This window comes from Oncorhynchus keta, chromosome 17, assembly GCF_023373465.1.
Source record: "Oncorhynchus keta strain PuntledgeMale-10-30-2019 chromosome 17, Oket_V2, whole genome shotgun sequence".
In the NCBI taxonomy this organism is placed as follows: domain Eukaryota; kingdom Metazoa; phylum Chordata; class Actinopteri; order Salmoniformes; family Salmonidae; genus Oncorhynchus; species Oncorhynchus keta.
This window is the reverse complement of record NC_068437.1, coordinates 52,119,209-52,146,900: the sequence shown is the minus strand read 5'-3', so window position 1 is coordinate 52,146,900 and position 27,692 is coordinate 52,119,209. Positions and strand designations below refer to the sequence as shown.

The 27,692-nt window shown below is 40.8% G+C and overlaps 2 protein-coding genes and 1 long non-coding RNA gene across 13 annotated transcripts in view; 2 read left to right on the top strand and 1 right to left on the bottom strand.

The window, feature by feature from the left end:
- Positions 1-148: 148 nt before the first annotated feature.
- On the bottom strand, positions 149-18,496 carry LOC118380566 (uncharacterized protein C3orf20 homolog). 11 transcript variants are annotated; one of them, XM_052466512.1, is made up of 18 exons: positions 18,207-18,460; positions 18,023-18,117; positions 16,873-17,447; positions 15,744-15,800; positions 14,927-15,026; positions 14,256-14,498; positions 13,826-13,975; positions 12,590-12,704; positions 11,516-11,641; positions 10,860-10,964; positions 10,506-10,668; positions 9,293-9,518; positions 8,791-8,889; positions 8,274-8,652; positions 7,137-7,253; positions 3,044-3,186; positions 2,717-2,852; positions 149-1,452 (listed from the first exon to the last, which is right to left on the bottom strand). In XM_052466512.1, exons 1-17 carry the CDS (start codon positions 18,285-18,287, stop codon positions 2,720-2,722), a joined length of 2,907 nt encoding a protein of 968 aa, XP_052322472.1. In that variant the 5' UTR covers positions 18,288-18,460; the 3' UTR covers positions 149-1,452; positions 2,717-2,719. The 11 variants fall into 11 exon arrangements, 3 of the variants coding, with proteins under 3 accessions (XP_052322472.1, XP_052322473.1, XP_035623449.2); XM_052466513.1 differs by having other exon boundaries at positions 14,256-14,483; positions 18,207-18,457; XR_008066930.1 differs by lacking the exons at positions 149-1,452; positions 2,717-2,852 and adding exons at positions 7,634-7,739; positions 7,793-7,898 and having other exon boundaries at positions 3,170-3,186; positions 18,207-18,496.
- Positions 3,243-6,384, top strand: LOC127908343 (uncharacterized). Its single transcript, XR_008066934.1, has 3 exons — positions 3,243-4,196; positions 4,326-4,647; positions 5,239-6,384. It is a non-coding gene; the product is annotated as an uncharacterized LOC127908343 (long non-coding RNA).
- Positions 18,497-19,086: 590 nt separating the features above from the next.
- The window catches only part of LOC118380567 (methionine aminopeptidase 2-like), a 38,728-nt gene continuing 30,122 nt past the window's right edge, over positions 19,087-27,692 (top strand). The window contains exons 1-3 of the mRNA XM_052466515.1: positions 19,087-19,421; positions 20,341-20,460; positions 20,890-20,958. Of these exons, the coding sequence (XP_052322475.1) occupies positions 19,211-19,421; positions 20,341-20,460; positions 20,890-20,958 (400 nt within the window). The 5' untranslated portion in view covers positions 19,087-19,210. The remainder of the gene's footprint in view (positions 19,422-20,340; positions 20,461-20,889; positions 20,959-27,692) is intronic.

Genomic DNA, 27,692 nt, shown 5'->3' with positions numbered 1-27,692 from the left:
TTCCACAAAACATGATTTAAACTATAGTTGTTCCAGATCTGGTAGCAACTCCAGATTTCCCATTTAACTCCACAAATCAATTACATTAAACATCTGGCATACTGTAGGTGCAAAATAAATATGGAAGATTGAGTCCCATGACTTGGGGTAAAGTCAAGGCCCTTAGGTACACACATTTAATTTGTTATACATGACCATAATGTCATCATCATCATCATCATCATCATTAATAATAGACTAGATGTTGTTGAAGCTTGATGTTTATCATCATAGCTCATAACAATGGCCAATAATACAAAGAATAGCCCACATATTCATGTGCATTTCAGCATCACATGCTGTGCTTAAATTGAACATTTCTCTCTGTCATCAGTGCTAATTTAAAGCCAGTAAAATATCTGAGTTTAGTGGAAAATGAAGGAATGCGTGGGAGTTCATTTGCCAGGTCACCGATTTCTATGAGGAAGCAGGGTAAGGAACTAACATCACCATTTATTTCATCAGAATATTTCTCACTCTGAACATTCCACAGTATAGGTTATTCTAAAAACCAGTATTAGGCAACACTGAGTCACTGAGTCACCCATAGTTCTCTTTCTCTCAGTCTCTCACTCATCATTGGTTGATACACAGTCACTTTATCAGTCAGGAAGTGTCTCTCTCAGCTGAAACAGTATGATGTCACAACAGGAAGAAATGAGATAGCTCTGGGTTTGATACAATTGTACTGGTAGACGGATAACAGTAGATCATCATTTTGTTTTTGTTTTTTCACTTTGAAACAGTTTTCTTTTTGTCCTGGAGGATGTGAAGACAGATAATATGGAAACAACAGTCCACATATTGACAACAGTCTTTATTTGTAGACCGTAGAAAAATAAGGAAGATCTTCCATGATGCAACTGAGTTCTATAAAGTGGTCCTTCTGTAGCTCAGTTGGTAGAGCATGGCGCTTGTAACGCCAGGGTAGTGGGTTCGATTCCCGGGACCACCCATACGTAGAATGTATGCACACATGACTATAAGTCGCTTTGGATAAAAGCGTCTGCTAAATGGCATATATTATTATTATTATTAAGTGCTATGATTTACAGTATGTGGAGCATTGCTTCGTTGAATTCAATTCAGTCAAACAAGACGTGTGCAAGACAGTTATAGATGTAATACAGATCTCCCATTACATTTCCAGTGTAGTGCACCTAATATTAGACTTAGTCCCTCTCTCCCAGCAGACTGTCTGTCTCCAGCCAGCTAGACCAGTTCGGATGAGGTTTTTCTCCAGTGTCTCCTGATGACTTGTGACACCAGAAAGAGTCTTACATTGCAGCTCTGATAGGAGCTGACCTTTGTTCAGTGTGGTGAGGATGCAGCAGAAGTCTTTTTGGCTTTTTAGCATGAGCGGTGTCTCTCTTTAACGTGACCGATGATGTCACAGGTCCCGGAGTCAATTTCCTGGAACACAAAGAAGTCAGATTTACAATGCATGTTAGACATTTTAAACATAGATGTCACTCAGGGATCCTTGTCTGGCAGGGAAATGTCATGGGAAAAAAAGCATTTTGTTTTATCATTTGAACTTAACAAATTACATTTAAAGGGAATTAAAAATATATATTTATATTTGTTTATTCATTTCCATGTGGGCTCTCTGACAGAAAATGCTCTTGTCCGATGCAAAGGATTACAAATTAAAACTTCCCCAAAAAGTGACTTATTTTTTTTAAACTTGCAGAAATTAATATTAACTGGAAAATGATCACATGTAGTTTCTTGCAATAGCCCTCTCTGACTTCAAGGAATATTTTTTCTAAAAGCTGTGATTCCCCCCAGAATTGGTCAAATAAAATTCTAAATGAATCAGGAAGGAGCAGGGCCAGCTATAACATAAGGACCCCTTATTCATGTCCTCATTACATGTAGTGCAACAAGACCATTCATGGTCTGTAAAGTTATATACTTTTGATTGATTTAAACAAACAATATTGAAATCACCATGGTCACTACCATAACCTGTCAAATGGTAGTAAATAAAGGTACAAATTAAATATTAAGGTAGAATATAGATGTTGGTTTAAATTAGTTCCTTTTAATTAGGTTTTAGAGTCATAAAGCAACTGAGGAAAAACTCAATTGTATTCCACTTGAATGAATGTTTGTATTGAACTTTTATTTTTAAAGACAAAAACATGTCTGTTTTGAGTATCTGTTGTCAATTCCTTGCTGTGCTCGACGTAAGAGATCATGTTTATAAATCTGATTTTATGTTCTCAATCTAGAAAAACATGCCAAAATGCTAATGAAATTAGCCCTGGAGCATTATACAGTGGTATAAAACAGCAACAAAAATACTTTTGGAGATTTGTATGACATATTTTGAATAACTCTATGTTAGAATGAAACAATCAAGTACTTTTAAACAATTGTTGAACAAAAAAAAAAACATAAAATAAAATGCCATATTTGGTTTCTGACGGAGATTATATAAATCAATTTGCATTTCAAATGTTGTTAATATTAAGAAAAAATTATTCTGAGGAAAAAGAGTTGGGATTGTCCCGTCTTTCATGAATCCCTGCACTTATTGTCAGTAAGAATGAGGTAATGATAGTCGATAAACGAGTGGTAAGAGAACAGGAAGTCAATCACAACATTAAGTAATGATCCTAAAAGGACAGGGTGATACCTGTACCACAGAATATTAGGTTTATGTACGTACCGCTCACTGGTTTGGGACTTTTCCCTTCTCTAACAGGGCAGGTGTTCCACGAGAGATGTCTCCTCGTCCATCAGGAACCTTCTGAGCTCCCTGATGGCCAGGTGGGTTCCCTACTGCTGGACTCTTCACCTGGGCACTGCCAACACAGCAGAGAGGGTACTGTTCCCGTTCAACTCAATTCAATACGTTTTCGCAGAAGTCGTGTGAAATATGATCACATGAAGCAGCACCCTGGCCCCTGGAGCAGGTTACAGGTTTAAGCAAGTGCAAGTGCCTTGCTGAAGGGCACAATGGCAGTAGGTAAGTGTCACTTCAGTAGCTTTTTACCTGAACTTGTAGTCTGAGGGCAGGCTCTGGCCCTGTCTGTAGTCCCCTCTAGTTTTAGAGATCTGCTTGTGGAGGTCCCTCACTGAGCAGCTGTAGCCGTTGAAGATGTAGTCAGCGAACAGCAGCTTCCCTCTGATGTACATCTGTTGAACCAATAAACAGAAACATCTTATAGACTGACGGAGACCTGATAATGATTGTTTCCAAAGAAAATTAGCACAAAAAAAAGTCAAAATATCTGGATATGACATCCACTTAAAATGACTAACTCAAAAACAAAGTTTTATAAACTGTTGACAAATGCATTCTATCTTTTTATTTCTTTTTAATTTTTAAGATGATGCAAACAAAGACATTCTGATAGCATTCACATTTAGGTTCCTCCTTGTCAATTGAAAAGCCATCAATCGATTATTGCTTAGTGTTTGTTTTCACAACCGGCTTTATCCTAATCCTCTGTTTCTCTCTGTTCTGACCTGCAGATGAGTTGACCCTCCATCTGACACTAAAGTCTTTTATTCAGCCTATTTGAACCAGCCTGAATGCTGAGCTCACCATTGTCTCCCGTCTCTGGTTTAACCAGGGTTCATCCTATCTAGGCAAGCCAGAAGTCAGTCAGTCATTCATATGGTAACCTGGTCTCAGGTTTACAACAGAAGGACCTGACTAGCCTGTTCTTCATTAGTTAGTCTACAGCAGTGGCTGTTTCTGTACGCAAACGGTAAGAGAAGAAGAGAAAGTCCATAAGCCTCGGTATACCTAACGTCTCATACGTGTTCCACTTCAAAATAACTTTGTGTCACTTTTATTTATAATTCTGGTAAGTAGATCCATCAAACAGTCTTTATTAAAGACAGTTACATTATTAGCATATTGAAGAGAGTTTCACTCTGTCTGTCTATGTGTCCTCCACACCCAGCCAGGTCGGCTCATTTTCAGTAAGTAGCCCTTTCCTCCACACCCAGCCAGGTTGGCTCATTTTCAGTAAGTAGACCTTTCCTCCACACCCAGCCAGGCTGGCTCATTTTCAGTAAGTAGACCTTTCCTCCACACCCAGCCAGGTCGGCTCATTTTCAGTAAGTAGACCTTTCCTCCACACCCAGCCAGGTTGGCTCATTTTCAGTAAGTAGACCTTTCCTCCACGCCCAGCCAGGTTGGCTCATTTTCAGTAAAGTCCTTTCCTCCACGCCCAGCCAGGTTGGCCATTTTTTCCCTCCTCCACACCCAGCCAGGTTGGCTCATTTTCAGTACCCAGCCAGCCCTTTCCTCCACACCCAGCCAGGTCGGCTCATTTTCAGTAAGTAGCCCTTTCCTCCACACCCAGCCAGGTTGGCTCATTTTCAGTAAGTAGACCTTTCCTCCACATCCAGCCAGGTTGGCTCATTTTCAGTAAGTAGTCCTTTCCTCCACACCCAGCCAGGTTGGCTCATTTTCAGTAAGTAGTCCTTTCCTCCACACCCAGCCAGGTTGGCTCATTTTCAGTAAGTAGTCCTTTCCTCCACGCCCAGCCAGGTTGGCTCATTTTCAGTAAGTAGTCCTTTCCTCCACACCCAGCCAGGTTGGCTCATTTTCAGTAAGTAGTCCTTTCCTCCACACCCAGCCAGGTTGGCTCATTTTCAGTAAGTAGCCCTTTCCTCCACGCCCAGCCAGCTCCTAAGTAGTCCTTTCCTCCACACCCAGCCAGGTTGGCTCATTTTCCAGGTTGCTCATTTTCAAAGTAGTCCTTCCTCCACACCCAGCCAGGTTGGCTCCACACCCAGCCATTTTCAGTAAGTAGACCTTTTCCACACCCAGCCAGGTCTTCATTTTCAGTAAAGCCCTTTCCTCCACATCCAGCCAGATTATTCATTTTTAAAACATGCCACACCCAAATGCTCATTTTCAGTAATAGCCCTTTCCTCACACCCAGCCAGTTTGGCTCATTTTCAGTAAGTAGACCTTTCCTCCACACCCAGCCAGGTTGGCTCATTTTCAGTAAGTATAAAACTCCACACCCAGCCAGGTTGGCTCATTTTCAGTAAAGCCCTTTCCTCCACACCCAGCCAGGTTGGATTTTCAGTAAAATGGAATACATTTTCAGTAAAGTCCTTTCCTCCACGCCCAGCCATGGCTCATTTTCAGTAAGTAGTCCTTTCCTCCACTCCCAGCCAATGGCTCATTTTCAGTAAGTAGCCCTTTCCTCCACACCCAGCCAGGTTGGCTCATTTTCAGTAAGTAGCCCTTTCCTCCACACCCAGCCAGGTTGGCTCATTTTCAGTAAGTAGCCCTTTCCTGCCGCCAAATGACTTCCTCATGGTTGGAATGTTATTCATATTTGTCTTAATTTCATAATTAATAAAGATTATTATTTTTAAACATGCCAAAAATGTTTCTATGTCAAACAGTTTTGTTATATTTCAGTCTTCTGTGATGTATATAAAGTGTAAAATCGGGGGTGAAAACTCCAAATGGAATACATTTCAACTCTATATCTGACATGATTCAAAATGGAATACATTTCAACTCTATATCTGACATGATTCAAAATGGAATACATTTCAACTCTATATCTGACATGATTCAAAATGGAATACATTTCAACTCTATATCTGACATGGTTCAGGTGGCTTCTTCTGTTAAGCCCATAACCATGTGTGTGAGGTGTATACTTTTTGTTTCAAATTATATTTGTTTATGACTACCCAGAAACACCCTGTGTGACCCTGATTTAGCCCACTGCAGTAACAGGATAACTGGAGTTCTTGTAAAAAGGAACATTCATTTACAATAAGACCAAGCTGCTTTGATAATGATGTCAAATCTCTTGGATTAGTGTTTCTTTGCTGCCATCTACAGTAATATGTGGATATCAGGTGAATAAGATTAGGGCTGATCCTTCACATAGAAGTGTGCAATAATTCACTCCCTCTAATGGATTTTAACAGCATCTGATTGGTGCAAGCAAGGTTGTAGCTTAGGGAGTTTCCATCATATTACTTCCACCAGTCTATTCATTTTAAATCCGTGAGGGGGAGCGTATTAGTACCAGTTTCAATTGGGCAGAAGGGTTTTTAGTGAATCGGACCACAGCCAAGCAGTCGTGGCTGAGAGAGAGACAGCTGTTGACCAACTGATCGTGGCTGAGAGAGACACAGCTTTTGACCAACTGGTCGTGGCTGAGAGAGAGACAGCTGTTGACCAACTGGTCTTGGCTGAGAGAGACACAGCTTTTGACCAACTGGTCGTGGCTGAGAGAGAGACAGCTGTTGACCAACTGGTCTTGGCTGAGAGAGACACAGCTTTTGACCAACTGGTCGTGGCTGAGAGAGAGACAGCTGTTGACCAACTGGTCTTGGCTGAGAGAGAGACAGCTGTTGACCAACTGGTCGTGGCTGAGAGAGAGACAGCTGTTGACCAACTGGTCTTGGCTGAGAGAGATGTTGACCAACTGGCTGGCTTGAGCCAACTGGTCGTGGCTGAGAGAGAGACAGCTGTTGACCAACTGGTCTGGCTGAGAGAGAGAGACAGATGTTGACCAACTGGTCGTGGCTGAGAGAGACAGACCAACTGATCGTGGCTGCTTTGACCAACTGGTCTTGGCTGAGAGAGAGACAGATGTTGACCAACTGGTCGTGGCTGAGAGAGAGAGACAGCTGTTGACCAACTGGTCGTGGCTGAGAGAGAGACAGCTGTTGACCAACTGGTCGTGGCTGAGAGAGAGAGACAGATGTTGACCAACTGGTCGTGGCTGAGAGAGAGACAGCTGTTGACCAACTGGTCGTGGCTGAGAGAGAGACAGCTGTTGACCAACTGGTCGTGGCTGAGGGAGAGACAGCTGTTGACCAACTGGTCGTGGCTGAGAGAGAGAGACAGCTGTTGACCAACTGGTCTTGTTGACCTGGAGAGAGAGAGACAGCTGTTGACCAACTGGTCGACAACTGGCTGTCATGGCTGAGAGAGAGACAGCTGTTGACCAAGAGAGAGACAGATGTTGACCAACTGGTCGTGGCTGAGAGAGAGACAGCTGTTGACCAACTGGTCGTGGCTGAGAGAGAGACAGCTGTTGACCAACTGAACGTGGCTGAGAGAGAGAGACAGCTGTTGACCAACTGACCAGAAACATCCCAAGGGCGGCATTGTGTCTCTGCTGCAGCAGTGCATTGTGGGTAGCTGGGCAGGTCTTCCCTGTAGACAGCTCATACCTCACCAGGCGGAACGAGTCCAGCTGACTCTGAATATGAGGACAAAGTCAAGCATGAAAAGTGTGTGTGTGTGTGTGTATGTGTGTGTGTGTGTGTGTGTGTGTGTGTGTGTGTGTGTGTGTGTGTGTGTGTGTGTGTGTGTGTGTGTGTGTGTGTGTGTGTGTGTGTGTGTGTGTGTGTGTGTGTGTGTGTGTGTGTGTGTGTGTGTCAGCTGTTCCCTGGTAATCTCAAGAGTGGAATTATATGGATAAATTGTATGTCCTATTCTTATTCATGTAAATGTATGTAAATCAATCAACCTGAGTGCATGGCATGGTCCTATTCTTATTCATGTAAATATATGTAAATCAATCTGAGTGCATGGCATGGTCCTGTACTTATTCATGTAAATGTATGTAAATCAATCAACCTGAGTGCATGGCATGGTCCTATTCTTATTCATGTAAATATATGTAAATCAATCTGAGTGCATGGCATGGTCCTATTCTTATTCATGTAAATATATGTAAATCAATCTGAGTGCATGGCATGGTCCTGTTCTTATTCATGTAAATATATGTAAATCAACCTGAGTGCATGGCATGGTCCTATTCTTATTCATGTAAATATATGTAAATCAACCTGAGTGCATGGCATGGTCCTGTTCTTATTCATGTAAATATATGTAAATCAACCTGAGTGCATGGCATGGTCCTGTTCTTATTCATGTAAATATATGTAAATCAACCTGAGTGCATGGCATGGTCCTATTCTTATTCATGTAAATATATGTAAATCAATCTGAGTGCATGGCATGGTCCTATTCTTATTCATGTAAATATATGTAAATCAACCTGAGTGCATGGCATGGTCCTATTCTTATTCATGTAAATATATGTAAATCAACCTGAGTGCATGGCATGGTCCTGTACTTATTCATGTAAATGTATGTAAATCAATCAACCTGAGTGCGTGGCATGGTCCTGTTCTTATTCATGTAAATATATGTAAATCAATATGCGTGCATGGCATGGTCCTGTTCTTATTCATGTAGATGTATGTATATCAACCTGAGTGCATGGCATGGTCCTGTTCTTATTCATCCTCTCGTAAAGCAGCTCCAGCATGTCCTCATTGGGCAACAAGGGGATGTGAGGGGCGAGGGGGGTCTGGTGCAGGGGTGTCACACACACCACCAGGATCTGTTCACTGTGGAGGGGCTGTCCCCAAATGAAGGGATCATACTCCTGATCTGTCACGACTGGCATGGTCCTGGAGCTACAGCGACACAGCCTGTGAGTCCGGCCTTCTAACCCCAGGAGAACGGCCCTAAGCTGGGCAGGACACGGGCTGTAAAGGGGGTAAGGGGTGGAGGGGCTTGAGGATGTGTAGTGGGGAAGTTGGGCAGTGAGACGGAGCTCCGGACTGCATCTCGGGATCACTACAGACCTGGGGTGGAAAGAATAGAACATGGTTATCAGCATAGGACAGAAGGAAAGGAAGGAAGTAGTCCTTGTTAGGGTCAGAAGCAGTGAGTTGTCTCTGGCAGTGACAGAGGCATGGTTCTGGTTCTGGTCCTGTTCTTACTCCAGTCTGACGTTGCTGTGGACTCTGAACGTCCCTGACTGTGTGAAATGAAGGGGCTCCTCTCTTCCCTCCTTGCCCTGCTTCTTTGGAGAAAATGTCCTGTTGACAAATCAATAATACTCTTCATCATCAACAGAATCATCATCATCATCAAGACTTCTGAACATAATTGTCCACAAACAATTTGTTATTTTACATATCGTCGCTGTCGGATGAAAACCTTGTGAGTCCTCGTTTTATTTTATTGTTTCACATGTATTAAAAGCAGTAACTCAGTCATCAATGTGCTCTGAAAATGTCATAACTCTAGGACTCACATTTATTTTTTCAAAATAGCTTCTGAAGTTTCAGAATTGTATGTACGCTCATATGAAAATATGGCTGTTTTTTTTTACATCTCCTGAAAAGTTTGTTTTGGAAATAAGAGGTTTTCATCTGGCAGCGACGATATCCAAAACCACTCCTTTTTCTACAACAACACACATCAGTCACATCATGTTACCATGACAACTTGTGGGTGGAGCCTGGCAGGAGGACATCTGAGGCAGGAGGCAGGTGTCTGGTGCTGGCATGTAGCGCTGTGCTTCCCCCCTCTGGTAGACCCCGGGTACTGTCTGACAGCCCTGTGGTGGGGTGGAGGGAGGGCAGGGCTGCTGACTGGCCCTCTCTCTTCAGTCTGGGCCGCATTGGACCATCAGACATCCGCTCCATATCTGGGAACTTGATACCTGATGGGCAACAGAAGATGGTCAGGACTTCATGAAGGAGACTCATAGTGGGTTTGTGGTCCTCTGTGGCTCAGTAGTAAGAACATGACGCTTGCAACGTCAGGATAGTGAGTTTGATTCCTGGGGCCACGATGGGTAAAATGTATGCACACATGACTGTCACTTTGGATAAAAGCATCTGCTAAATGGCATATATTGTTACATATCAAAGGATATGTGGCACAGTGGTTTAAGACACTGCAGCTCAGTGCTAGAGGTGACCCTGGTTCAATCCCGGGCTGTATCACAACTGGCTATGAATGGGAGTACTGTAGGGCGGCACACAATTGGCCCAGAGTCGGCAAGGTTAGGCAATCATTGTAAATAATGATTTGTTCTTAACTGACTTGATAAGTAAAAATGTAACAAAGGAGATTACATATGTAACTAAGGAGATGACATTTGTAACAAAGGAAATGACATATGTAACTAAGGAGATGACATATGTAACTAAGATGACATATGTAACAAAGGAAATGACATATGTAACTAAAAGGAAATGACATATGTAACTAAGGAGATGACATATGTAACTAAGATGACATATGTAACAAAGGAAATGACATATGTAACTAAGGAGATGACATATGTAACTAAGGAGATGACATATGTAACTAAGGAGATGACATATGTAACTAAGAACTGGAAAGTAATCACGATGCTGTACTGAACCACTTTTATGTGGACACACCTGTACAGCTTCATTGTATTTTCCATGTGAAGAACTCGTCAAACTGGCTGAATGGTTTCTGTGTTTACTTCCGTTGGTACTAATATCAGGACGTGTTGCGGTATAGACATATTTATATCGTAAGTACTTTATTAAATAAGATTTAGAAAAAAAGCTCCAGTGGACCACGTGAGAGAACTCTTCACCCCTTGACCTGTTATTGTAAAAGATAATAATTAATGTCTATAATAAACACATTTAAATAAAAACTTGGGTACCTGTGGTGACCCGGTAGAAGTCCAGCCAGTCGTCCAGGATATGACATATTCTCCTCTGGAGTCTTTTCAGTTCTCGTCCCGCCCGCCCTCCTCCTCTCCTGAAGAGACAGGGTTCTTCCAGCTTCTCCACCTCCTGTAGCACCTCACTGGAACGCACTGACACCTGGGTCATAATCAAAATCTCCTTGTGTATGAATGTTGGTCAAGAGAGACTAGTAGAGACATTGGAAACACCACTCAATGAGACAAAATCCTAACTGACGTTCTCTTAGCCAGGTCGTTATTGTAAAATATGTGTTCTCAAAGAGCTACTTAGTTAAATACATGCGATAGATCCTCTTTAAAGTCTCTTACCCTCTTGGTGTCTATGGGCTGGCCCTGGTTCTTCTGGTGCTTCTTACTCAGGGAGAGCTCCTGGGCTGCCAGAGAGGTGAACGCCCCCTCAGTCTGCAGACAGGCCTGGAAGACAGCACACGACTCATACAAATCATCAATCAGATTCACCAGTCACCAACCGTTCACCAATCAGATTCACCAGTCACCAACCGTTCACCAATGAGATTCACCAGTCACCAACCGTTCACCAATCAGATTCACCAGTCACCAACCGTTCACCAATCAGATTCACCAGTCACCAACCGTTCACCAATCAGATTCACCAGTCACCAACCGTTCACCAATCAGATTCACCAGTCACCAACCGTTCACCAATCAGATTCACCAGTCACCAACCGTTCACCAATCAGATTCACCAGTCACCAACCGTTCACCAATGAGATTCACCAGTCACCAACCGTTCACCAATGAGATTCACCAGTCACCAACCGTTCACCAATGAGATTCACCAGTCACCAACCGTTCACCAATGAGATTCACCAGTCACCAACCGTTCACCAATCAGATTCACCAGTCACCAACCGTTCACCAATCAGATTTGGCCATCACCAACCATCATCAACACATTAAGCCTGAAATAGCTCTAATATATTATCGTCACAGTGTTTTCTCACCACTTCTTTAGTTGGGGTGATGTTGGTCAGGGGGGACAGTGGTAGCTGGACACTCTCATTCTGACTCTTAAAGCTGAGGGTGGTACAGGTACCGCTCAACATCCGTACTGAGATCTGATCAGACACCTGGGAAAAAATAAGAAAACAATGAAAAGTTATGGAATGCCACTTCGCTTAAATATATCGTAATCTTAACTAAACCCTATCCTAATCCTAATTAAACCCTATCCTAATCCTATCTCAATCCTAACTAAACCCTATCCTATTCCTATCTTAATCCTAACTAAACCCTATCCTAATCCTATCTTAATCCTAACTAAACCCTATCCTAATCCTATTTTAACCCTATCTTAATCCTATCTTAATCCTATCCTAATCCTATTGTAACCCTATCTTAATCCTAACTAAACCCTATCCTAATCCTATTTTAATCCTAACTAAACCCTATCCTAATCCTATTGTAATCCTATCTTAATCCTGACTAAACCACAAGAGAGATTCCTAATTGGCATCAATAAATTCTCACCTCTGATGATAAATGTACTTGATGGCTGTTCCTCTATTGGAAGTGATGATTACAATAGAGGCAATAGCCCACTTTAGAACTGAAATGGAGCGATCAGCCATGATGACGTCGTTGGAGTATCACAGTATCCGTGGGTAACGTCGTCATGCCCCACGTCCCCCGCTTTGTTACAAGCCCCCGAACTGCTGTCCCAGAGGCTATCATATGACGGCGTTGCCCAGCAACTGGGACTTCCTCTTCTTCTTGACTGAACTTGTCAGTGAAGGGCCTTACATCGATGGGGATTACAAACAGTAGTTGTAGACTAAACTGGGCTATAGCCTATTATAAACTGGGTGGATCAAGCCCTGAATGCTGATATCAGACCGTGCACCACACCTCCTCGGGCCTTATTGCTTAATTAGCTTACTCTTAGTTTCTTTACTTTACCTTAAATTAGGTGAGGGGTCAGATTAAAAAGACAACTATGAACATACATTTGCTCATTTCCATTGAGCTATATCCTGTATTGACTGAACTGTTGACCCCATGGGAACTCTGGTTCTCACCTGAATGACTATCCTCTCCTTAACCCCAATCTGCCAGGTCCACTCCTTAGTGACAGCTCCTTCTGGGTCACACGTCATCCCACCACGCTGATCCCACACAGCAGTAACAGTCCCACTACAGACAACAACAGTTCACAACAGTTCGCAATTAGATCCATCTATGTCTGCTTTACTCACAGCAGACATACTCACAATAAGCACACCGTGTTCACTGCCAGCTAACATAATCCCTGTGGATCCATTAATTAAAGACCAGTGGAGGCTGCTGAGGGGAGAACGGCTCATAATAATGTCTGGAACGGAGCGAATGGAATGGCATGGAAACCATGGAAACCGCGGAAACCACGGAAACCACGTGTTTGATGTATTTGATACCATTCCACCGATTCCCCTCCAGTCATTACCACGAGCCCGTCCTCCTCAATTAAGGTGCCACCAACCTCCTGTGTTAAAGATCCCTTTCATGTGATCTACGCCTCACCCTGACCAGTAGTAATCCACTGATCCCAATTTAAGGCTTCCTCATGCAGAGGTTCGGTTTGCTCCTAGCAGAACTTGGCTAGGCCGTCTGTGCTCGCATACTCCCGAAACACCTTAGCTTTAAAAACAAGTACAAATATTACTATTGCTACTAGTAATATTAATATTACTATTGTTAGACACTCTTGAGCCACCGTAGCAACAACATAGCCAGAAACCACTTCCTCAAAATAGTCCAAGATAATCTAAGATAAATCAAGACATCTGTCACTCATTTTGACATTTTTAGTTGAGCAATTTTAAATCTAGCTAAGATGTTTGGTGCAGTATTTCTCAAGTGCAAAAAAAAAAGCATTACAATTAATCGTCTCTTGTCGAATGACAACAAACACTTCATATTCCCACTTCTACTAGGAATAGTAGTGTTGACCAATCATCATCGATGGGACGTAGACATCGGCTACTGAACTTCGACTTGCCTCAAAAAAACAGTGTTGTGTGCAAGAACAGCCGGGGGACGACGACGACGAACAACAACGTCACAAACTGTTAATATATGCGTGAACTGTTTCGACTGGGAAGCATGCGTCAGATTTATCTGAACTAGGAATCTAGCTCAGCTCAATTAATTCATTAGTACAACTAAATTGGGCCTTCGAGTCAGATACTGTACATAGTGTTCTTAGTGCCCCTATTTCTGTTAACTTTACTGTTTGACAATTCTGTTGAATCTTTAACCATTTACCATGTGTTTACCTGAGTGGGTGTGTGACGGTGCCCCGTCCTACTGCGGTGATGCTGGCCAGTGTAACAGCGCTGAGTTGGTCACTGAACACATTAGTATAGAACCCTCCACAGGACAGACCAGAGTGGCTCTGACACACTGCTACAAAACCAGAGGGGTAGCTGGGAAGGGTCAAGGTCAAGGCGACGGCTAGGTTAACCCGTTTAGATTTAGATATTAGAGATTTAAACCTCATTGTTGAGTTTAATTTTAGGAAGATGTTCCCTGCCCATTCCCCTGATTCCTTGCCTTCACAGATCTCAGACAACTGGTTTTTAGTTTCTCTCATATAGTTTTCCCATACCTAGTGCTGTCAGATCTGTGAAGATTAGTGAATGAGGTCAGTAACGAAGTAACATCCAGGAATGAATCAGCTTTAGTTGGAAACGTGAGAAAGGATACTATAGGAAGGAGGAACCATCATTGATCCTGTAGTGTAGTTTCTGCCGCGGTGAATCCTGGTCCTCCTGGTTCACCTCTGGTATCTGAGGGTAAGGCCAGGTCTTGCCTCCTCCTCCGCTTCCTCCTCCTGTCTTCTTCTGGTGTTTAAAGTGTGGCTTGGCATCCCCATAGTGACGGAGGATGGGTGGTTTGTTCAGCCCACTCTCTGCCTGCTCTGTTGTCTGTTTTCTAAATGAAGTCATACTGTAATCATACACATGGACAAATTGGCACACTCAAAGTAATTGAAAAAGCCATTAGGGTGACATGGGGATATGTTGTGTTGCAGGAAAAGCTGTGGAAATATAATACAATATTGTAGGTACCAGCAGGGATGTGAACCCAGGTCGCTGGCATGAATGTCAAACATGCATGGTCCTTCTGTGGCTCAGTTGGTAGAGCATGGCGCTTGTAACGCCAGGGTAGTGGGTTCGATTCCCGGGACCACCCATACGTAGAATGTATGCACACATGACTGTAAGTCGCTTTGGATAAAAGCGTCAGCTAAATGGCATATATTATATATTATGCATCGCACCAATGCGATTAACCTGTTTTGGTGGGGATTATAACATGGCTAATAACATAGTGAGGATTTCTACAGCATAATAGAGTAGAATAGAAGTTCTTACATCGGTATCCTAGCCAGTTGCAGCCTCTCTACCACCCAATGACACAGCTTAGTCCACTGAGGTTCCTCATGGGTTGGTTCCTTAGGCTGGACGATCCAACCTGCATGTACCATACAATACAACTTTATTGTCCATATGCTACAGCGAATAATGGATATTTTTGTTCTGAACACCCCCCCACCACACAGTAAATATAAGCACAGTGTCAAGCCGTAGTGCAGTCAACGGCCCCTGAATGGAGAGCATGTTGTGAGGTTAAGTGCATTGCTCAAGGGCACAATGTGGGTACATTAGATGTCCATCTACCACACACTAAGTCAAATGATATGATAACATGTGCCACTTAGCAAATTGTTTTTCATCCAAGTAAATGTACGGTGAGCACATACATTTATTTTATGAGTGTGTGTTCCCTGCGGGAATTGAACCCACGACCTTGGCTTTGGGTTCCAGCTGTGGCTCAGTTGCTAGATAAAGCTGATAAAGCGAAGGCAGCACTACTACTGCTCTATACCGTACAGTTTTTATATTTTTTATTTTATTTTTTAAACTAGGCAAGTCAGTTAATTAAGAACAAATTCTTATTTACAATGACGATCTACACCCCGGCCAAACCTGGACGACGCTGGGCCAATTGTGAGCCGCCAAATGGGACTCCCAATCAAAATACCAGATTCGAACCATGGTGTCTGTAGTGATGCCTCTAGCACTGAGATGCAGTGCCTTAGACCCTTTCGTCACTTGGAAGCCCCTAATCAGGTATATAGTCTGCATATAAATGTCTAGGAGTAACATAGTGTGTGTGGTAATGTCCTACCTTGCTCTTCATAGGTTTTTGAAGAGATGGAGAAACTTATAGTTGTGGTCACATGAGCTGGAAGAAAATAGTTGAAAAACAGCTTGATGGGAATGTCATCTTGGATACAAAAGACAATAGTTTACATGTATTTCCTCAACCCTAGCCTGCATGTATTTCCTGAACACTAGTTTACATGTATTTCCTGAACACTAGACTTCATGCATTTCCTGAACACTAGACTTCATGTATTTCCTGAACACTAACCTACATATATTTCCTGAACACTAGACTTCATGTATTTCCTGAACACTAGACTTCATGTATTTCCTGAACACTAGACTTCATGTATTTCCTGAACACTAGACTTCATGTATTTCCTGAACACTAACCTACATGTATTTCCTGAACACTAGACTTCATGTATTTCCTGAACACTAGACTTCATGTATTTCCTGAACACTAGACTTCATGTATTTCCTGAACACTAGACTTCATGTATTTCCTGAACACTAGACTTCATGTATTTCCTGAACACTAGACTTCATGTATTTCCTGAACACTAGACTTCATGTATTTCCTGAACACTAACCTACATGTATTTCCTGAACACTAGACTTCATGTATTTCCTGAACACTAGACTTCATGTATTTCCTGAACACTAGACTTCATGTATTGTTAAATGGTCACTTATAGGACTAAGGAGGAGCTTCAAGAGAAGCATCCACCCATTGTCTCAGTAATACCCATAATACCCCAGATGAGTGTGAGTGAATTATTAAGCAGGGAAAGTCAAAAGGCAGGAACTGGTTTTAACTGATTCACTAACTAAGGCCTTTTATAAACACCTGTGGCCTGTCGACCAACAATCTCTCTTGTAAACCAACCTAGCCTCTCCCACAAGCAGGAATGTCTTAAAAGTTTGACAGCAATGACTTAATATAGGTGGTTTAATGTTTAAGACCAATTTCATTACTTATCCCAGGTCTAAAGTGGCCATGGTGAGTTTGGTTAATTAAAGTAGATGGCCTGGGGAATTGTACTGTGTAAATGTGAGACTTTTTTCAAAGTCATAATTTGACTTCCTATTAGAAAAGATGTCAACTAATTCAGTGGGTGAGTGCTGACGAGTTCATGTTGAGGGTTCACCTTTTAGTGCATGGGAAACTGACGATCTTTTGCGCAAATTGGAGTCTCGAGGCTGTTTCTCAGACCCATTTTCCACCTTGGACGCTTTCTGTTTTGTCTTTCTCTTTCCCGCTATCTGCCGAAGAGTCTCATCGAAATTCATGAAGCCCTTCGACTTGCGAGGTTTCCCGCCATCACCACTCCCGCTGCCGACACCCAACTTCCAAGATGGTTTGACATAAACTGCCCCTGCGGTCAAATCCTTCCATGAGTAATTCAGAACGTTCACGAGGCCGTGTGGAATACATCCCTCCTCGCGCCCTTCATACTGCAAAAGCACACTCCCCAACTCGCTCAACAACTGAGGGGCCATGTGCTTGTATGCATCCATCGGGTCCATGTCATCCAACCAGTCTGCTGGCACGGCCGCGGCTTCCGGATTCCTCTCATCACCACCCATGTCCAACGATCCGTTGATAGAGGGCCAGGTATCTGGTTTACCAGTGGTAGAGGGTTTATTTTGCACTTTGTGTGCATTGTCTTCATTCTTTGCATCATATTTGTCACCGTTAACGCACTCACTGTGAGCGCATAGGCTATAAATTAGAATAGAAAGTATTGAAATAAAGATTTGTTTATTTATAAATATTAAGTCAAGCACACACAAAACAGACATATAATTCTGGCTTGGGCAACTCCAGTCCTCGGGGGTCTGATTGATGTCACACTTTTTCCCCAGCCCCGGCTAACACAACAGAATCTAATAATCAACTAATCATGATATTCAGTTCAAAATGCAAGTAGTTAAATCAGCTTTGTTTGCTAGGGATAGAGGGAAAAGTGGTACACCAATCAGGCCCCCGATGACTGGAATTTCCCAGTCCAGCACGGTCTAATGTAACAGTATAACTTTAGACCGTCCCCTCACCCATACCGGGGCGCGAACCAGGGACCCTCTGCACACATCAAAAACAGTCACCCACGAAGCATCGTTACCCATCGCTCCACAAAAGCCGCGGCCCTTGCAGAGCAAGGGGAACTACTACTTCAAGGTCTCAGAGCAAGTGACGTGACCGATTGAAACGCTATTTAGCGCAAACACCGCTAACTAAGCTAGCCGTTTCACATCCGTTACACTAACATGTATAAAGTCTATATGAGTTTAGCCTACCTTTTGATTGTTGCCAAGCGCACGCCCACATTTGCCAGATCAAAGCAATGCTCCAAGGGCATTCTGGGGCGCTTCCTATGTCCCCGTCCTGTTGGCTGAAGAAGTTGTGAAAATTATTATCCATTATCCCAGTTTCCTCTGTTGCATGATATAGTAATAATAAATAGTATATTTATTGGGTTACCTGATCAAAGAAATAGAGAGGTCCGGGTCTAAAATCTGTCATCGTCATTTGCAAATAATTCCAGTCAGTTATACACTCCATAAAAGTGTTGATTAACTTCCCACATTATCTACATCTGGTGTTTAAAAACAAACATTTGAATCCCAGTAGAATCTCTAAACTTGCACTGGGTGCCTGAATAATGTTCGACAATCCACCTCCGCGTTCATCTACTGTAAATGTAACCTTTATCCCTTTGAGTTTGCTGAAGCTTGTTGCTTGGATACACACACTGCGCCCGGCCGGTCTCCAAATGAGTTTACGCACCAGAAATGATCGACTCATGGCAACAATCTGAAAGCATAACACCGACAATACAAACCACGGCTTCTAAAAATAGATTGCGGCTTGAGCGCTTGATATTTTGCAAAAACGAGTAATGCGGCACAAGGTGGTCGCGGTCAACCAGTGCGCAGAGCGAGCGCAGTAACTTGAGATGAAAGGCTTGGGGACATAATTGGATGAGAATTGTTTACAGAGAAAGTGGTTATTCGATTCTGGCCTGCTTCCGTTATGGACCATTTGCTGAGTGAGGAGATCAGTAGTGTTCCCATGCCAGGCTATTGACTCATGATTTATATTTTATGTAGCCTTTTATGTAGCCTTTTCATTTCTTATTGTTTATACATGTCTAATAATGTTATATTGAGCAACTAGTGTCACTGTGTCGATTTGTGTCGATTTGTAAATGACAACGTGATTATCTATTTGACTTAGATTATACATAATATTTCCTCTCCTACTATAACCTTGAAATAGGCCTATTATGATGGACGACAAAACAGCCTCAATAAAAGTTAGTAGAATATACTCTCCAGAGTTTAAGCACTACGCTCCTATCTTGTCACTTGAGAAATGAAGATAGGACGGGCTTCGTTTTCTCTATTGAGGTCAAGCAGCTGCACAAAGTGCCTAATAGCTCATTATTGGCTCAGCTGCCTGTCTGCCTCGAGCACAGTTTCAGAATGTGGCCACTGGAGGCTCCCAGCAGTTTATGCGTCACTTCATTCCGAACGCCGATGATGGCGGAGCTCGAGATAGTGCAGCCTGAACCGGAGGCGCCCGAAGTTCTCAATGGGGACGCCGACGAAAACGAAGCGAAAGAGGACGCGGAGCCCTCGGAAACAGGGAAGAAAAAGAGAAGAAAAAAGAAGAAGAAGAAGACCGCTGTCCCAGGTAAGAAAGAATGCATAATAGTGAGAATAAATTCCCGTTTTGGACATAGCGCATTATTGTGCCACAGCGTAAAAAAGACCGGTAAAAATGAGACGCGTGGGACTTTACTACCTGTCAGAAAGTGATAACGTTCTGCCGCAGCTGTCACGTCTGTCCCGCGCCTGGAAGTGAACGGGTACCGGTGCCGTTATGAGGGCTAAATGGGAGAAGCACATCTGGAAACGGGACAATGCCTCTCTCGAGGCTTGAAATCGCTTCTTCTATTGGTTTAATGGAATGCTGTCAAATTCGAAAATTGAAGAATGTTGCAGCGATAAGATGACAGTCATATCACAGGACTTTTCAGCGCTTGTCTTCTTGCATGTTAAAAGAGGTCCACTAGGGAGAAAAGAAAACAAAGCTTTAGCACTAAATTCATTGCTGACAAAACTATGTGACAAGCATAGGCTATACTTTATCTTGTAAAAACACATGTGAGCTTGAGATTATTTTCTGGTGTGTGTTAAACTATGTATCTATATAGTCCTGTTTCTGAAGGGCTATAGATGGCATGGCATAATGCTGCAGGGTACCTACATATGCCCTTGGGATATTGATTCCAGGTATAGATACAAATTATGCATTGCTCCTGCCAAGTTCTGTTCACATTAGATGCACTTTCTCAAAATGTATCAATTTACCCACTTTAAGTGTGTGTGTGTGTGTTTGTTGTGCACACACGTGCGTTTGGGTATGTGTGTGTGTTGCATGTGTGTGTGTGTGTGTGTGTTGCATGTGTGTGTGTATTGCATGTGTGTGTGTGTTGCATGTGTGTGTGTGTGTGTGTTGCGTGTGTGTGTGTTGCATGTGTGTGTGTGTTGCACGTGTGTGTGTGTGTGTGTGTGTGTGTGTTTGATTGTGTGCGTGTATGACTTTGCAGCAGGGACAAATGAGTCTGAGGGGGATGGAGATACGGGAGGAGGTGTTGGTGATGTGACGAAACAGTTGGAGCAGCAAGCCCTGCCCGAGGACATAGATAAGGAGGATGATGGAGAGGAGGGTATGAGTCTATGACTTCATCATCATCATCATCATCATCATCGTTCACCATTGTCCTTCTCATACTCAAACTCAACATGTGACCTGCGACATGAGTTTGGTGTCATTTAGTGTGGTGCGTTCACCAACGAGCGACATCACCTGCTAGCATTCAAGTGGCCAACGTGACTGACTGAACCACTTCTCAGTTCCTCCTTCACTTTATCACCCTAATCGTTCTCGTACAGATCTCCAAGTCCCGATTTGGCCCTTAATAAACCTAAACAAATGTATAATTTGACCTGCGACGTGAGTTGGCGTCTGCTGCTGCCCATTACAGTAACTTCTTAAGTGCGAACAGTTAACTACCAGCGTACGTGCATTGTGACTGAACACGTTATGTCACGTTCGGTTAAAGAGAATCCAAAAATGCATGTTTTTTTTTCGACAGATGGAGAAGAGGGTGAAAACTCCGCAGGGAGGAAGAAGAAGAAGAAGAAGAAGAATAATAAGAAGGGAGGTGAGTTTGTTGTCGTAATCGTACTTGGCGTGGTTTCTCCCTCTGCATGGTTTGACTTCCTTTTGTTACCACTTCAGAACCTTCAATGGTTTTTACAGATGAAAACCGTGTGTGTATGTCTCGACTTGATTCGTTATTTTGCTTGAGAAGAGGTTTCCCTTTACTAGACTTTTACTGCACCTGTATTAGTGATAAGAGTGCATTCGGAAAAGTATTCAGACCTGTGAACTTTTTCCACATTTTGTTACATTACAGCCTTATTCTGAATGGATTAAATATGTTTTTTTATCCCCTCTCATCAATCTGCACACAATACCCCATAATGACAAAGCAAAAACAGGGTTTTAGAAAATGTTGCAAATCTATTCAAAATATAAAACTGAAATATCACATTTAGATCCGTGTTAAATATTAGGTTTAGGGTTAGTTATATACCTGGTGTTATACAGGTTAGGGTTAGTTATATACATGGTATTATACTGGTTAGGGTTAGGGTTAGTTATATACATGGTGTTATACTGGTTAGGGTTAGTTATATACCTGGTGTTATACAGGTTAGGGTTAGTTATATACATGGTATTATACTGGTTAGGGTTAGTTATATACATGGTGTTATACTGGTTAGGGTTAGTTATATACATGGTGTTATACTGGTTAGGGTTAGGGTTAGTTATATACATGGTGTTATAGTGGTTAGGGGGTTAGTTATATACATGGTGTTATACAGGTTGGTTGGTGTTATACTGGTTAGGGTTAGTTATATACATGGTGTTATACTGGTTAGGGTTAGGGTTAGTTATATACATGGTGTTATACTGGTTAGGGTTAGTTATATACATGGTGTTATACTGGTTAGGGTTAGTTATATACATGGTGTTATACTGGTTAGGGTTAGTTATATACATGGTGTTATACTGGTTAGGGTTAGTTATATACATGGTGTTATACTGGTTAGGGTTAGTTATATACATGGTGTTATACTGGTTAGGGTTAGTTATTATATACATTGTGTTATACTGGTTAGGGTTATACTGGTTTATTATATACATGGTGTTATACTGGTTAGGGTTAGTTATATACTGGTTGGTGTTATACTGGTTAGGGTTAGGGTTAGTTATATATGGTGTTATACTGGTTGGTGTTATACTGGTTAGGGTTAGTTATATACATGGTGTTATACTGGTTAGGGTTAGTTATATACATGGTGTTATACTGGTTAGGGTTAGTTATATACATGGTGTTATACTGGTTAGGGTTAGTTATATACATGGTGTTATACAGGTTAGGGTTAGTTATATACATGGTGTTATACTGGTTAGGGTTAGTTATATACCTGGTGTTATACTGGTTAGGGTTAGTTATATACATGGTGTTATACTGGTTAGGGTTAGTTATATACATGGTGTTATACTGGTTAGGGTTAGTTATATACATGGTGTTATACTGGTTAGGGTTAGTTATATACATGGTGTTATACAGGTTAGGGTTAGTTATATACATGGTGTTATACAGGTTAGGGTTAGTTATATACATGGTGTTATACTGGTTAGGGTTAGGGTTAGTTATATACATGGTGTTATACTGGTTAGGGTTAGTTATATACATGGTGTTATACAGGTTAGGGTTAGTTATATACATGGTGTTATACAGGTTAGGGTTAGTTATATACATGGTGTTATACTGGTTAGGGTTAGTTATATACATGGTGTTATACAGGTTAGGGTTAGTTATATACATGGTGTTATACTGGTTAGGGTTAGTTATATACATTGTGTTATACTGGTTAGGGTTAGTTATATACATGGTGTTATACTGGTTAGGGTTAGTTATATACATGGTGTTATACAGGTTAGGGTTAGTTATATACATGGTGTTATACTGGTTAGGGTTAGTTATATACATGGTGTTATACAGGTTAGGGTTAGTTATATACATGGTGTTATACAGGTTAGGGTTAGTTATATACATGGTGTTATACAGGTTAGGGTTAGTTATATACATGGTGTTATACTGGTTAGGGTTAGTTATATACATGGTGTTATACAGGTTAGGGTTAGGGTTAGTTATATACATGGTGTTATACTGGTTAGGGTTAGTTATATACATGGTGTTATACAGGTTAGGGTTAGTTATATACATGGTGTTATACAGGTTAGGGTTAGTTATATACATGGTGTTATACTGGTTAGGGTTAGTTATATACATGGTGTTATAAAGGTTAGGGTTAGTTATATACATGGTGTTATACAGGTTAGGGTTAGTTATATACATGGTGTTATACAGGTTAGGGTTAGTTATATACATGTTATACAGGTTAGGGTTAGTTATATACTGGTTAGGGTTAGTTATATACATGGTGTTATACTGGTTAGGGTTAGTTATATACATGGTGTTATACAGGTTAGGGTTAGTTATATACATGGTCTTATACAGGTTAGGGTTAGGGTTAGTTATATACATGGTGTTAAACAGGTTAGGGTTAGTTATATACATGGTGTTATACTGGTTAGGGTTAGTTATATACATGGTGTTATACTGGTTAGGGTTAGTTATATACATGGTGTTATACTGGTTAGGGTTAGGGTTAGTTATATACATGGTGTTATACAGGTTAGGGTTAGGGTTAGTTATATACATGGTGTTAAACAGGTTAGGGTTAGTTATATACATGGTGTTATACTGGTTAGGGTTAGTTATATACATGGTGTTATACTGGTTAGGGTTAGTTATATACATGGTGTTATGTTATACAGGTTAGGGTTAGGGTTAGTTATATACATGGTGTTATACTGGTTAGGGTTAGTTATATACATGGTGTTAAACAGGTTAGGGTTAGTTATATACATGGTGTTATACAGGTTAGGGTTAGTTATATACATGGTGTTATACAGGTTAGGGTTAGGGTTAGTTATATACATGGTGTTATACTGGTTAGGGTTAGTTATATACAGGTTGGTGTTATACAGGTTAAGGTTAGGGGTTAGTTATATACATGGTGTTATACTGGTTAGGGGTAGTTATATACATGGTGTTAAACAGGTTAGGGTTAGTTATATACATGGTGTTATACTGGTTAGGGTTAGTTATATACATGGTGTTATACAGGTTAGGGTTAGTTATATACATGGTGTTATACTGGTTAGGGTTAAGGTTAGTTATATACATGGTGTTATACTGGTTAGGGTTAGGGTTAGTTATATACATGGTGTTATACAGGTTAGGGTTAGTTATATACATGGTGTTATACAGGTTAGGGTTAGTTATATACATGGTGTTATACAGGTTAGGGTTAGTTATATACATGGTGTTATACAGGTTAGGGTTAGTTATATACATGGTGTTATACTGGTTAGGGTTAGTTATATACATGGTGTTATACAGGTTAGGGTTAGTTATATACATGGTGTTATACAGGTTAGGGTTAGTTATATACATGGTGTTATACAGGTTAGGGTTAGTTATATACATGGTGTTATACTGGTTAGGGTTAGTTATATACATGGTGTTATACTGGTTAGGGTTAGTTATATACATGGTGTTATACAGGTTAGGGTTAGGGTTAGTTATATACATGGTGTTATACAGGTTAGGGTTAGTTATATGCATGGTGTTATACAGGTTAGGGTTAGTTATATACATGGTGTTATACAGGTTAGGGTTAGTTATATACATGGTGTTATACTGGTTGGGGTTAGGGTTAGTTATATACATGGTGTTATACAGGTTAGGGTTAGTTATATACATGGTGTTATACAGGTTAGGGTTAGTTATATACATGGTGTTATACTGGTTAGGGTTAGTTATATACATGGTGTTATACTGGTTAGGGTTACATGGTGTTATATAGGTTAGTTATGGTGTTATACTGGTTAGGGTTATTAGGGTTAGTTATATACATGGTGTTATACAGGTTAGGGTTATGGTGGGTTAGGGTTATATACATGGTGTTAAACAGGTTAGGGTTAGTTATATACATGGTGTTATACAGGTTAGGGTTAGTTATATACATGGTGTTATACAGGTTAGGGGGTTAGTTATATACATGGTGTTATACTGGTTAGGGTTAGTTATATACATGGTGTTATACAGGTTAGGGTTAGGGTTAGTTATATACATGGTGTTATACTGGTTAGGGTTAGTTATATACATGGTGTTATACAGGTTAGTTATATACATGGTTACAGGTTAGTTATATACATGGTGTTATACTGGTTAGGGTTAGGGTTAGGTTAGTTATATACATGGTGTTATACTGGTTATGGGTTACAGGTTAGGTTAGTTATATACATGGTGTTATACTGGTTAGGGTTAGGGTTAGTTATATACATGGTGTTATACAGGTTAGGGTTAGTTATATACATGGTGTTATACAGGTTAGGGTTAAGGTTAGTTATATACATGGTGTTATACTGGTTAGGGTTAAGGTTAGTTATATACATGGTGTTATACAGGTTAGGGTTAAGGTTAGTTATATACATGGTGTTATACTGGTTAGGGTTAGGGTTAGTTATATACATGGTGTTATACAGGTTAGGGTTAGTTATATACATGGTGTTATACAGGTTAGGGTTAAGGTTAGTTATATACATGGTGTTATACTGGTTAGGGTTAAGGTTAGTTATATACATGGTGTTATACTGGTTAGGGTTAGGGTTAGTTATATACATGGTGTTATACAGGTTAGGGTTAGTTATATACATGGTGTTATACAGGTTAGGGTTAGTTATATACATGGTGTTATACTGGTTAGGTTAGGGTTAGTTATATACATGGTGTTATACTGGTTAGGGTTAGTTATATACATGGTGTTATAGAGGTTAGGGTTAGTTATATACATGGTGTTATACAGGTTAGGGTTAGTTATATACATGGTGTTATACAGGTTAGGGTTAGTTATATACATGGTGTTATACTGGTTGGGGTTAGGGTTAGTTATATACATGGTGTTATACAGGTTAGGGTTAGTTATATACATGGTGTTATACAGGTTAGGGTTAGTTATATACATGGTGTTATACTGGTTAGGGTTAGTTATATACATGGTGTTATACTGGTTAGGGTTAGTTATATACATGGTGTTATACAGGTTAGGGTTAGTTATATACATGGTGTTAGTTATATACATACAGGTTAGGGTTAGTTATATACATGGTGTTATACTGGTTAGGGTTAGTTATATACATGGTGTTATACTGGTTAGGGGTTAGGGTTAGTTATATACATGGTGTACAGGTTAGGTTAGTTATATACATGGGGTTAGGGTTAGTTATATACATGGTGTTATACAGGTTGGTTAGGGTTAGTTATATACATGGTGTTATACAGGTTAGGTTAGTTATATACATGGTGTTATACTGGTTAGGGTTAGGGTTAGTTATATACATGGTGTTATACAGGTTAGGGTTAGGGTTAGTTATATGGTTAGGGTTAGTTATATACATGGTGTTATACAGGTTAGGGTTAGGGTTAGTTATATACATGGTGTTATACTGGTTAGGGTTAGTTATATACATGGTGTTATAACAGGTTAGGGTTAGTTATATACATGGTGTTATACTGGTTAGGGTTAGTTATATACATGGTGTTATACAGGTTAGGGGTTAGTTATATACATGGTGTTATACAGGTTAGGGTTAGTTATATACATGGTGTTATACTGGTTAGGGTTAGTTATATACATGGTGTTATACTGGTTAGGGTTAGTTATATACATGGTGTTATACTGGTTAGGTTAGTTATATACATGGTGTTATACTGGTTAGGGTTAGTTATATACATGGTGTTATACAGGTTAGGGTTATGGGTTAGTTATATACATGGTGTTATACTGGTTAGGGTTAGTTATATACATGGTGTTATACTGGTTAGGGTTAGTTATATACATGGTGTTATACAGGGTTAGGGTTAGTTATATACATGGTGTTATACAGGTTAGGGTTAGGGTTAGTTATATACATGGTGTTATACTGGTTAGGGTTAGTTATATACATGGTGTTATACAGGTTAGGGTTAGGGTTAGTTATATACATGGTGTTATACTGGTTAGGTTAGTTATATACATGGTGTTATGGTTAGGGTTATACATGGTGTTATACTGGTTATGGGTTATAGTTATATACATGGTGTTATACTGGTTAGGGTTAGTTATATACATGGTGTTATACTGGTTAGGGTTAGGGTTAGTTATATACCTGGTGTTATACAGGTTAGGGTTAGTTATATACATGGTATTATACTGGTTAGGGTTAGTTATATACATGGTGTTATACTGGTTAGGGTTAGTTATATACATGGTGTTATACTGGTTAGGGTTAGGGTTAGTTATATACATGGTGTTATACTGGTTAGGGTTAGTTATATACATGGTGTTATACTGGTTAGGGTTAGGGTTAGTTATATACATGGTGTTATACTGGTTAGGGTTAGTTATATACATGGTGTTATACAGGTTAGGGTTAGGGTTAGTTATATACATGGTGTTATACTGGTTAGGGTTAGGGTTAGTTATATACATGGTGTTATACTGGTTAGGGTTAGTTATATACATGGTGTTAAACAGGTTAGGGTTAGTTATATACATGGTGTTATACTGGTTAGGGTTAGTTATATACATGGTGTTATACTGGTTAGGGTTAAGGTTAGTTATATACATGGTGTTATACTGGTTAGGGTTAGTTATATACATGGTGTTATACAGGTTAGGGTTAGTTATATACATGGTGTTATACAGGTTA

Bases quoted from the DNA above. Each gene is read 5' to 3' on its own strand.
- LOC118380566 (XM_052466512.1), bottom strand. From the start codon at position 18,287: ATGGAGTGTATAACTGACTGGAATTATTTGCAAATGACGATGACAGAT. The intron at 8,653-8,790 runs GTAAGAACAGGA...TTTCCACCCCAG, and splicing joins CACAGCAACGTCAGACTGGA to GTCTGTAGTGATCCCGAGAT. The intron at 3,187-7,136 runs GTCAGTTGGTCA...TTGGTTCAACAG, and splicing joins CCGCCCTTGGGATGTTTCTG to ATGTACATCAGAGGGAAGCT.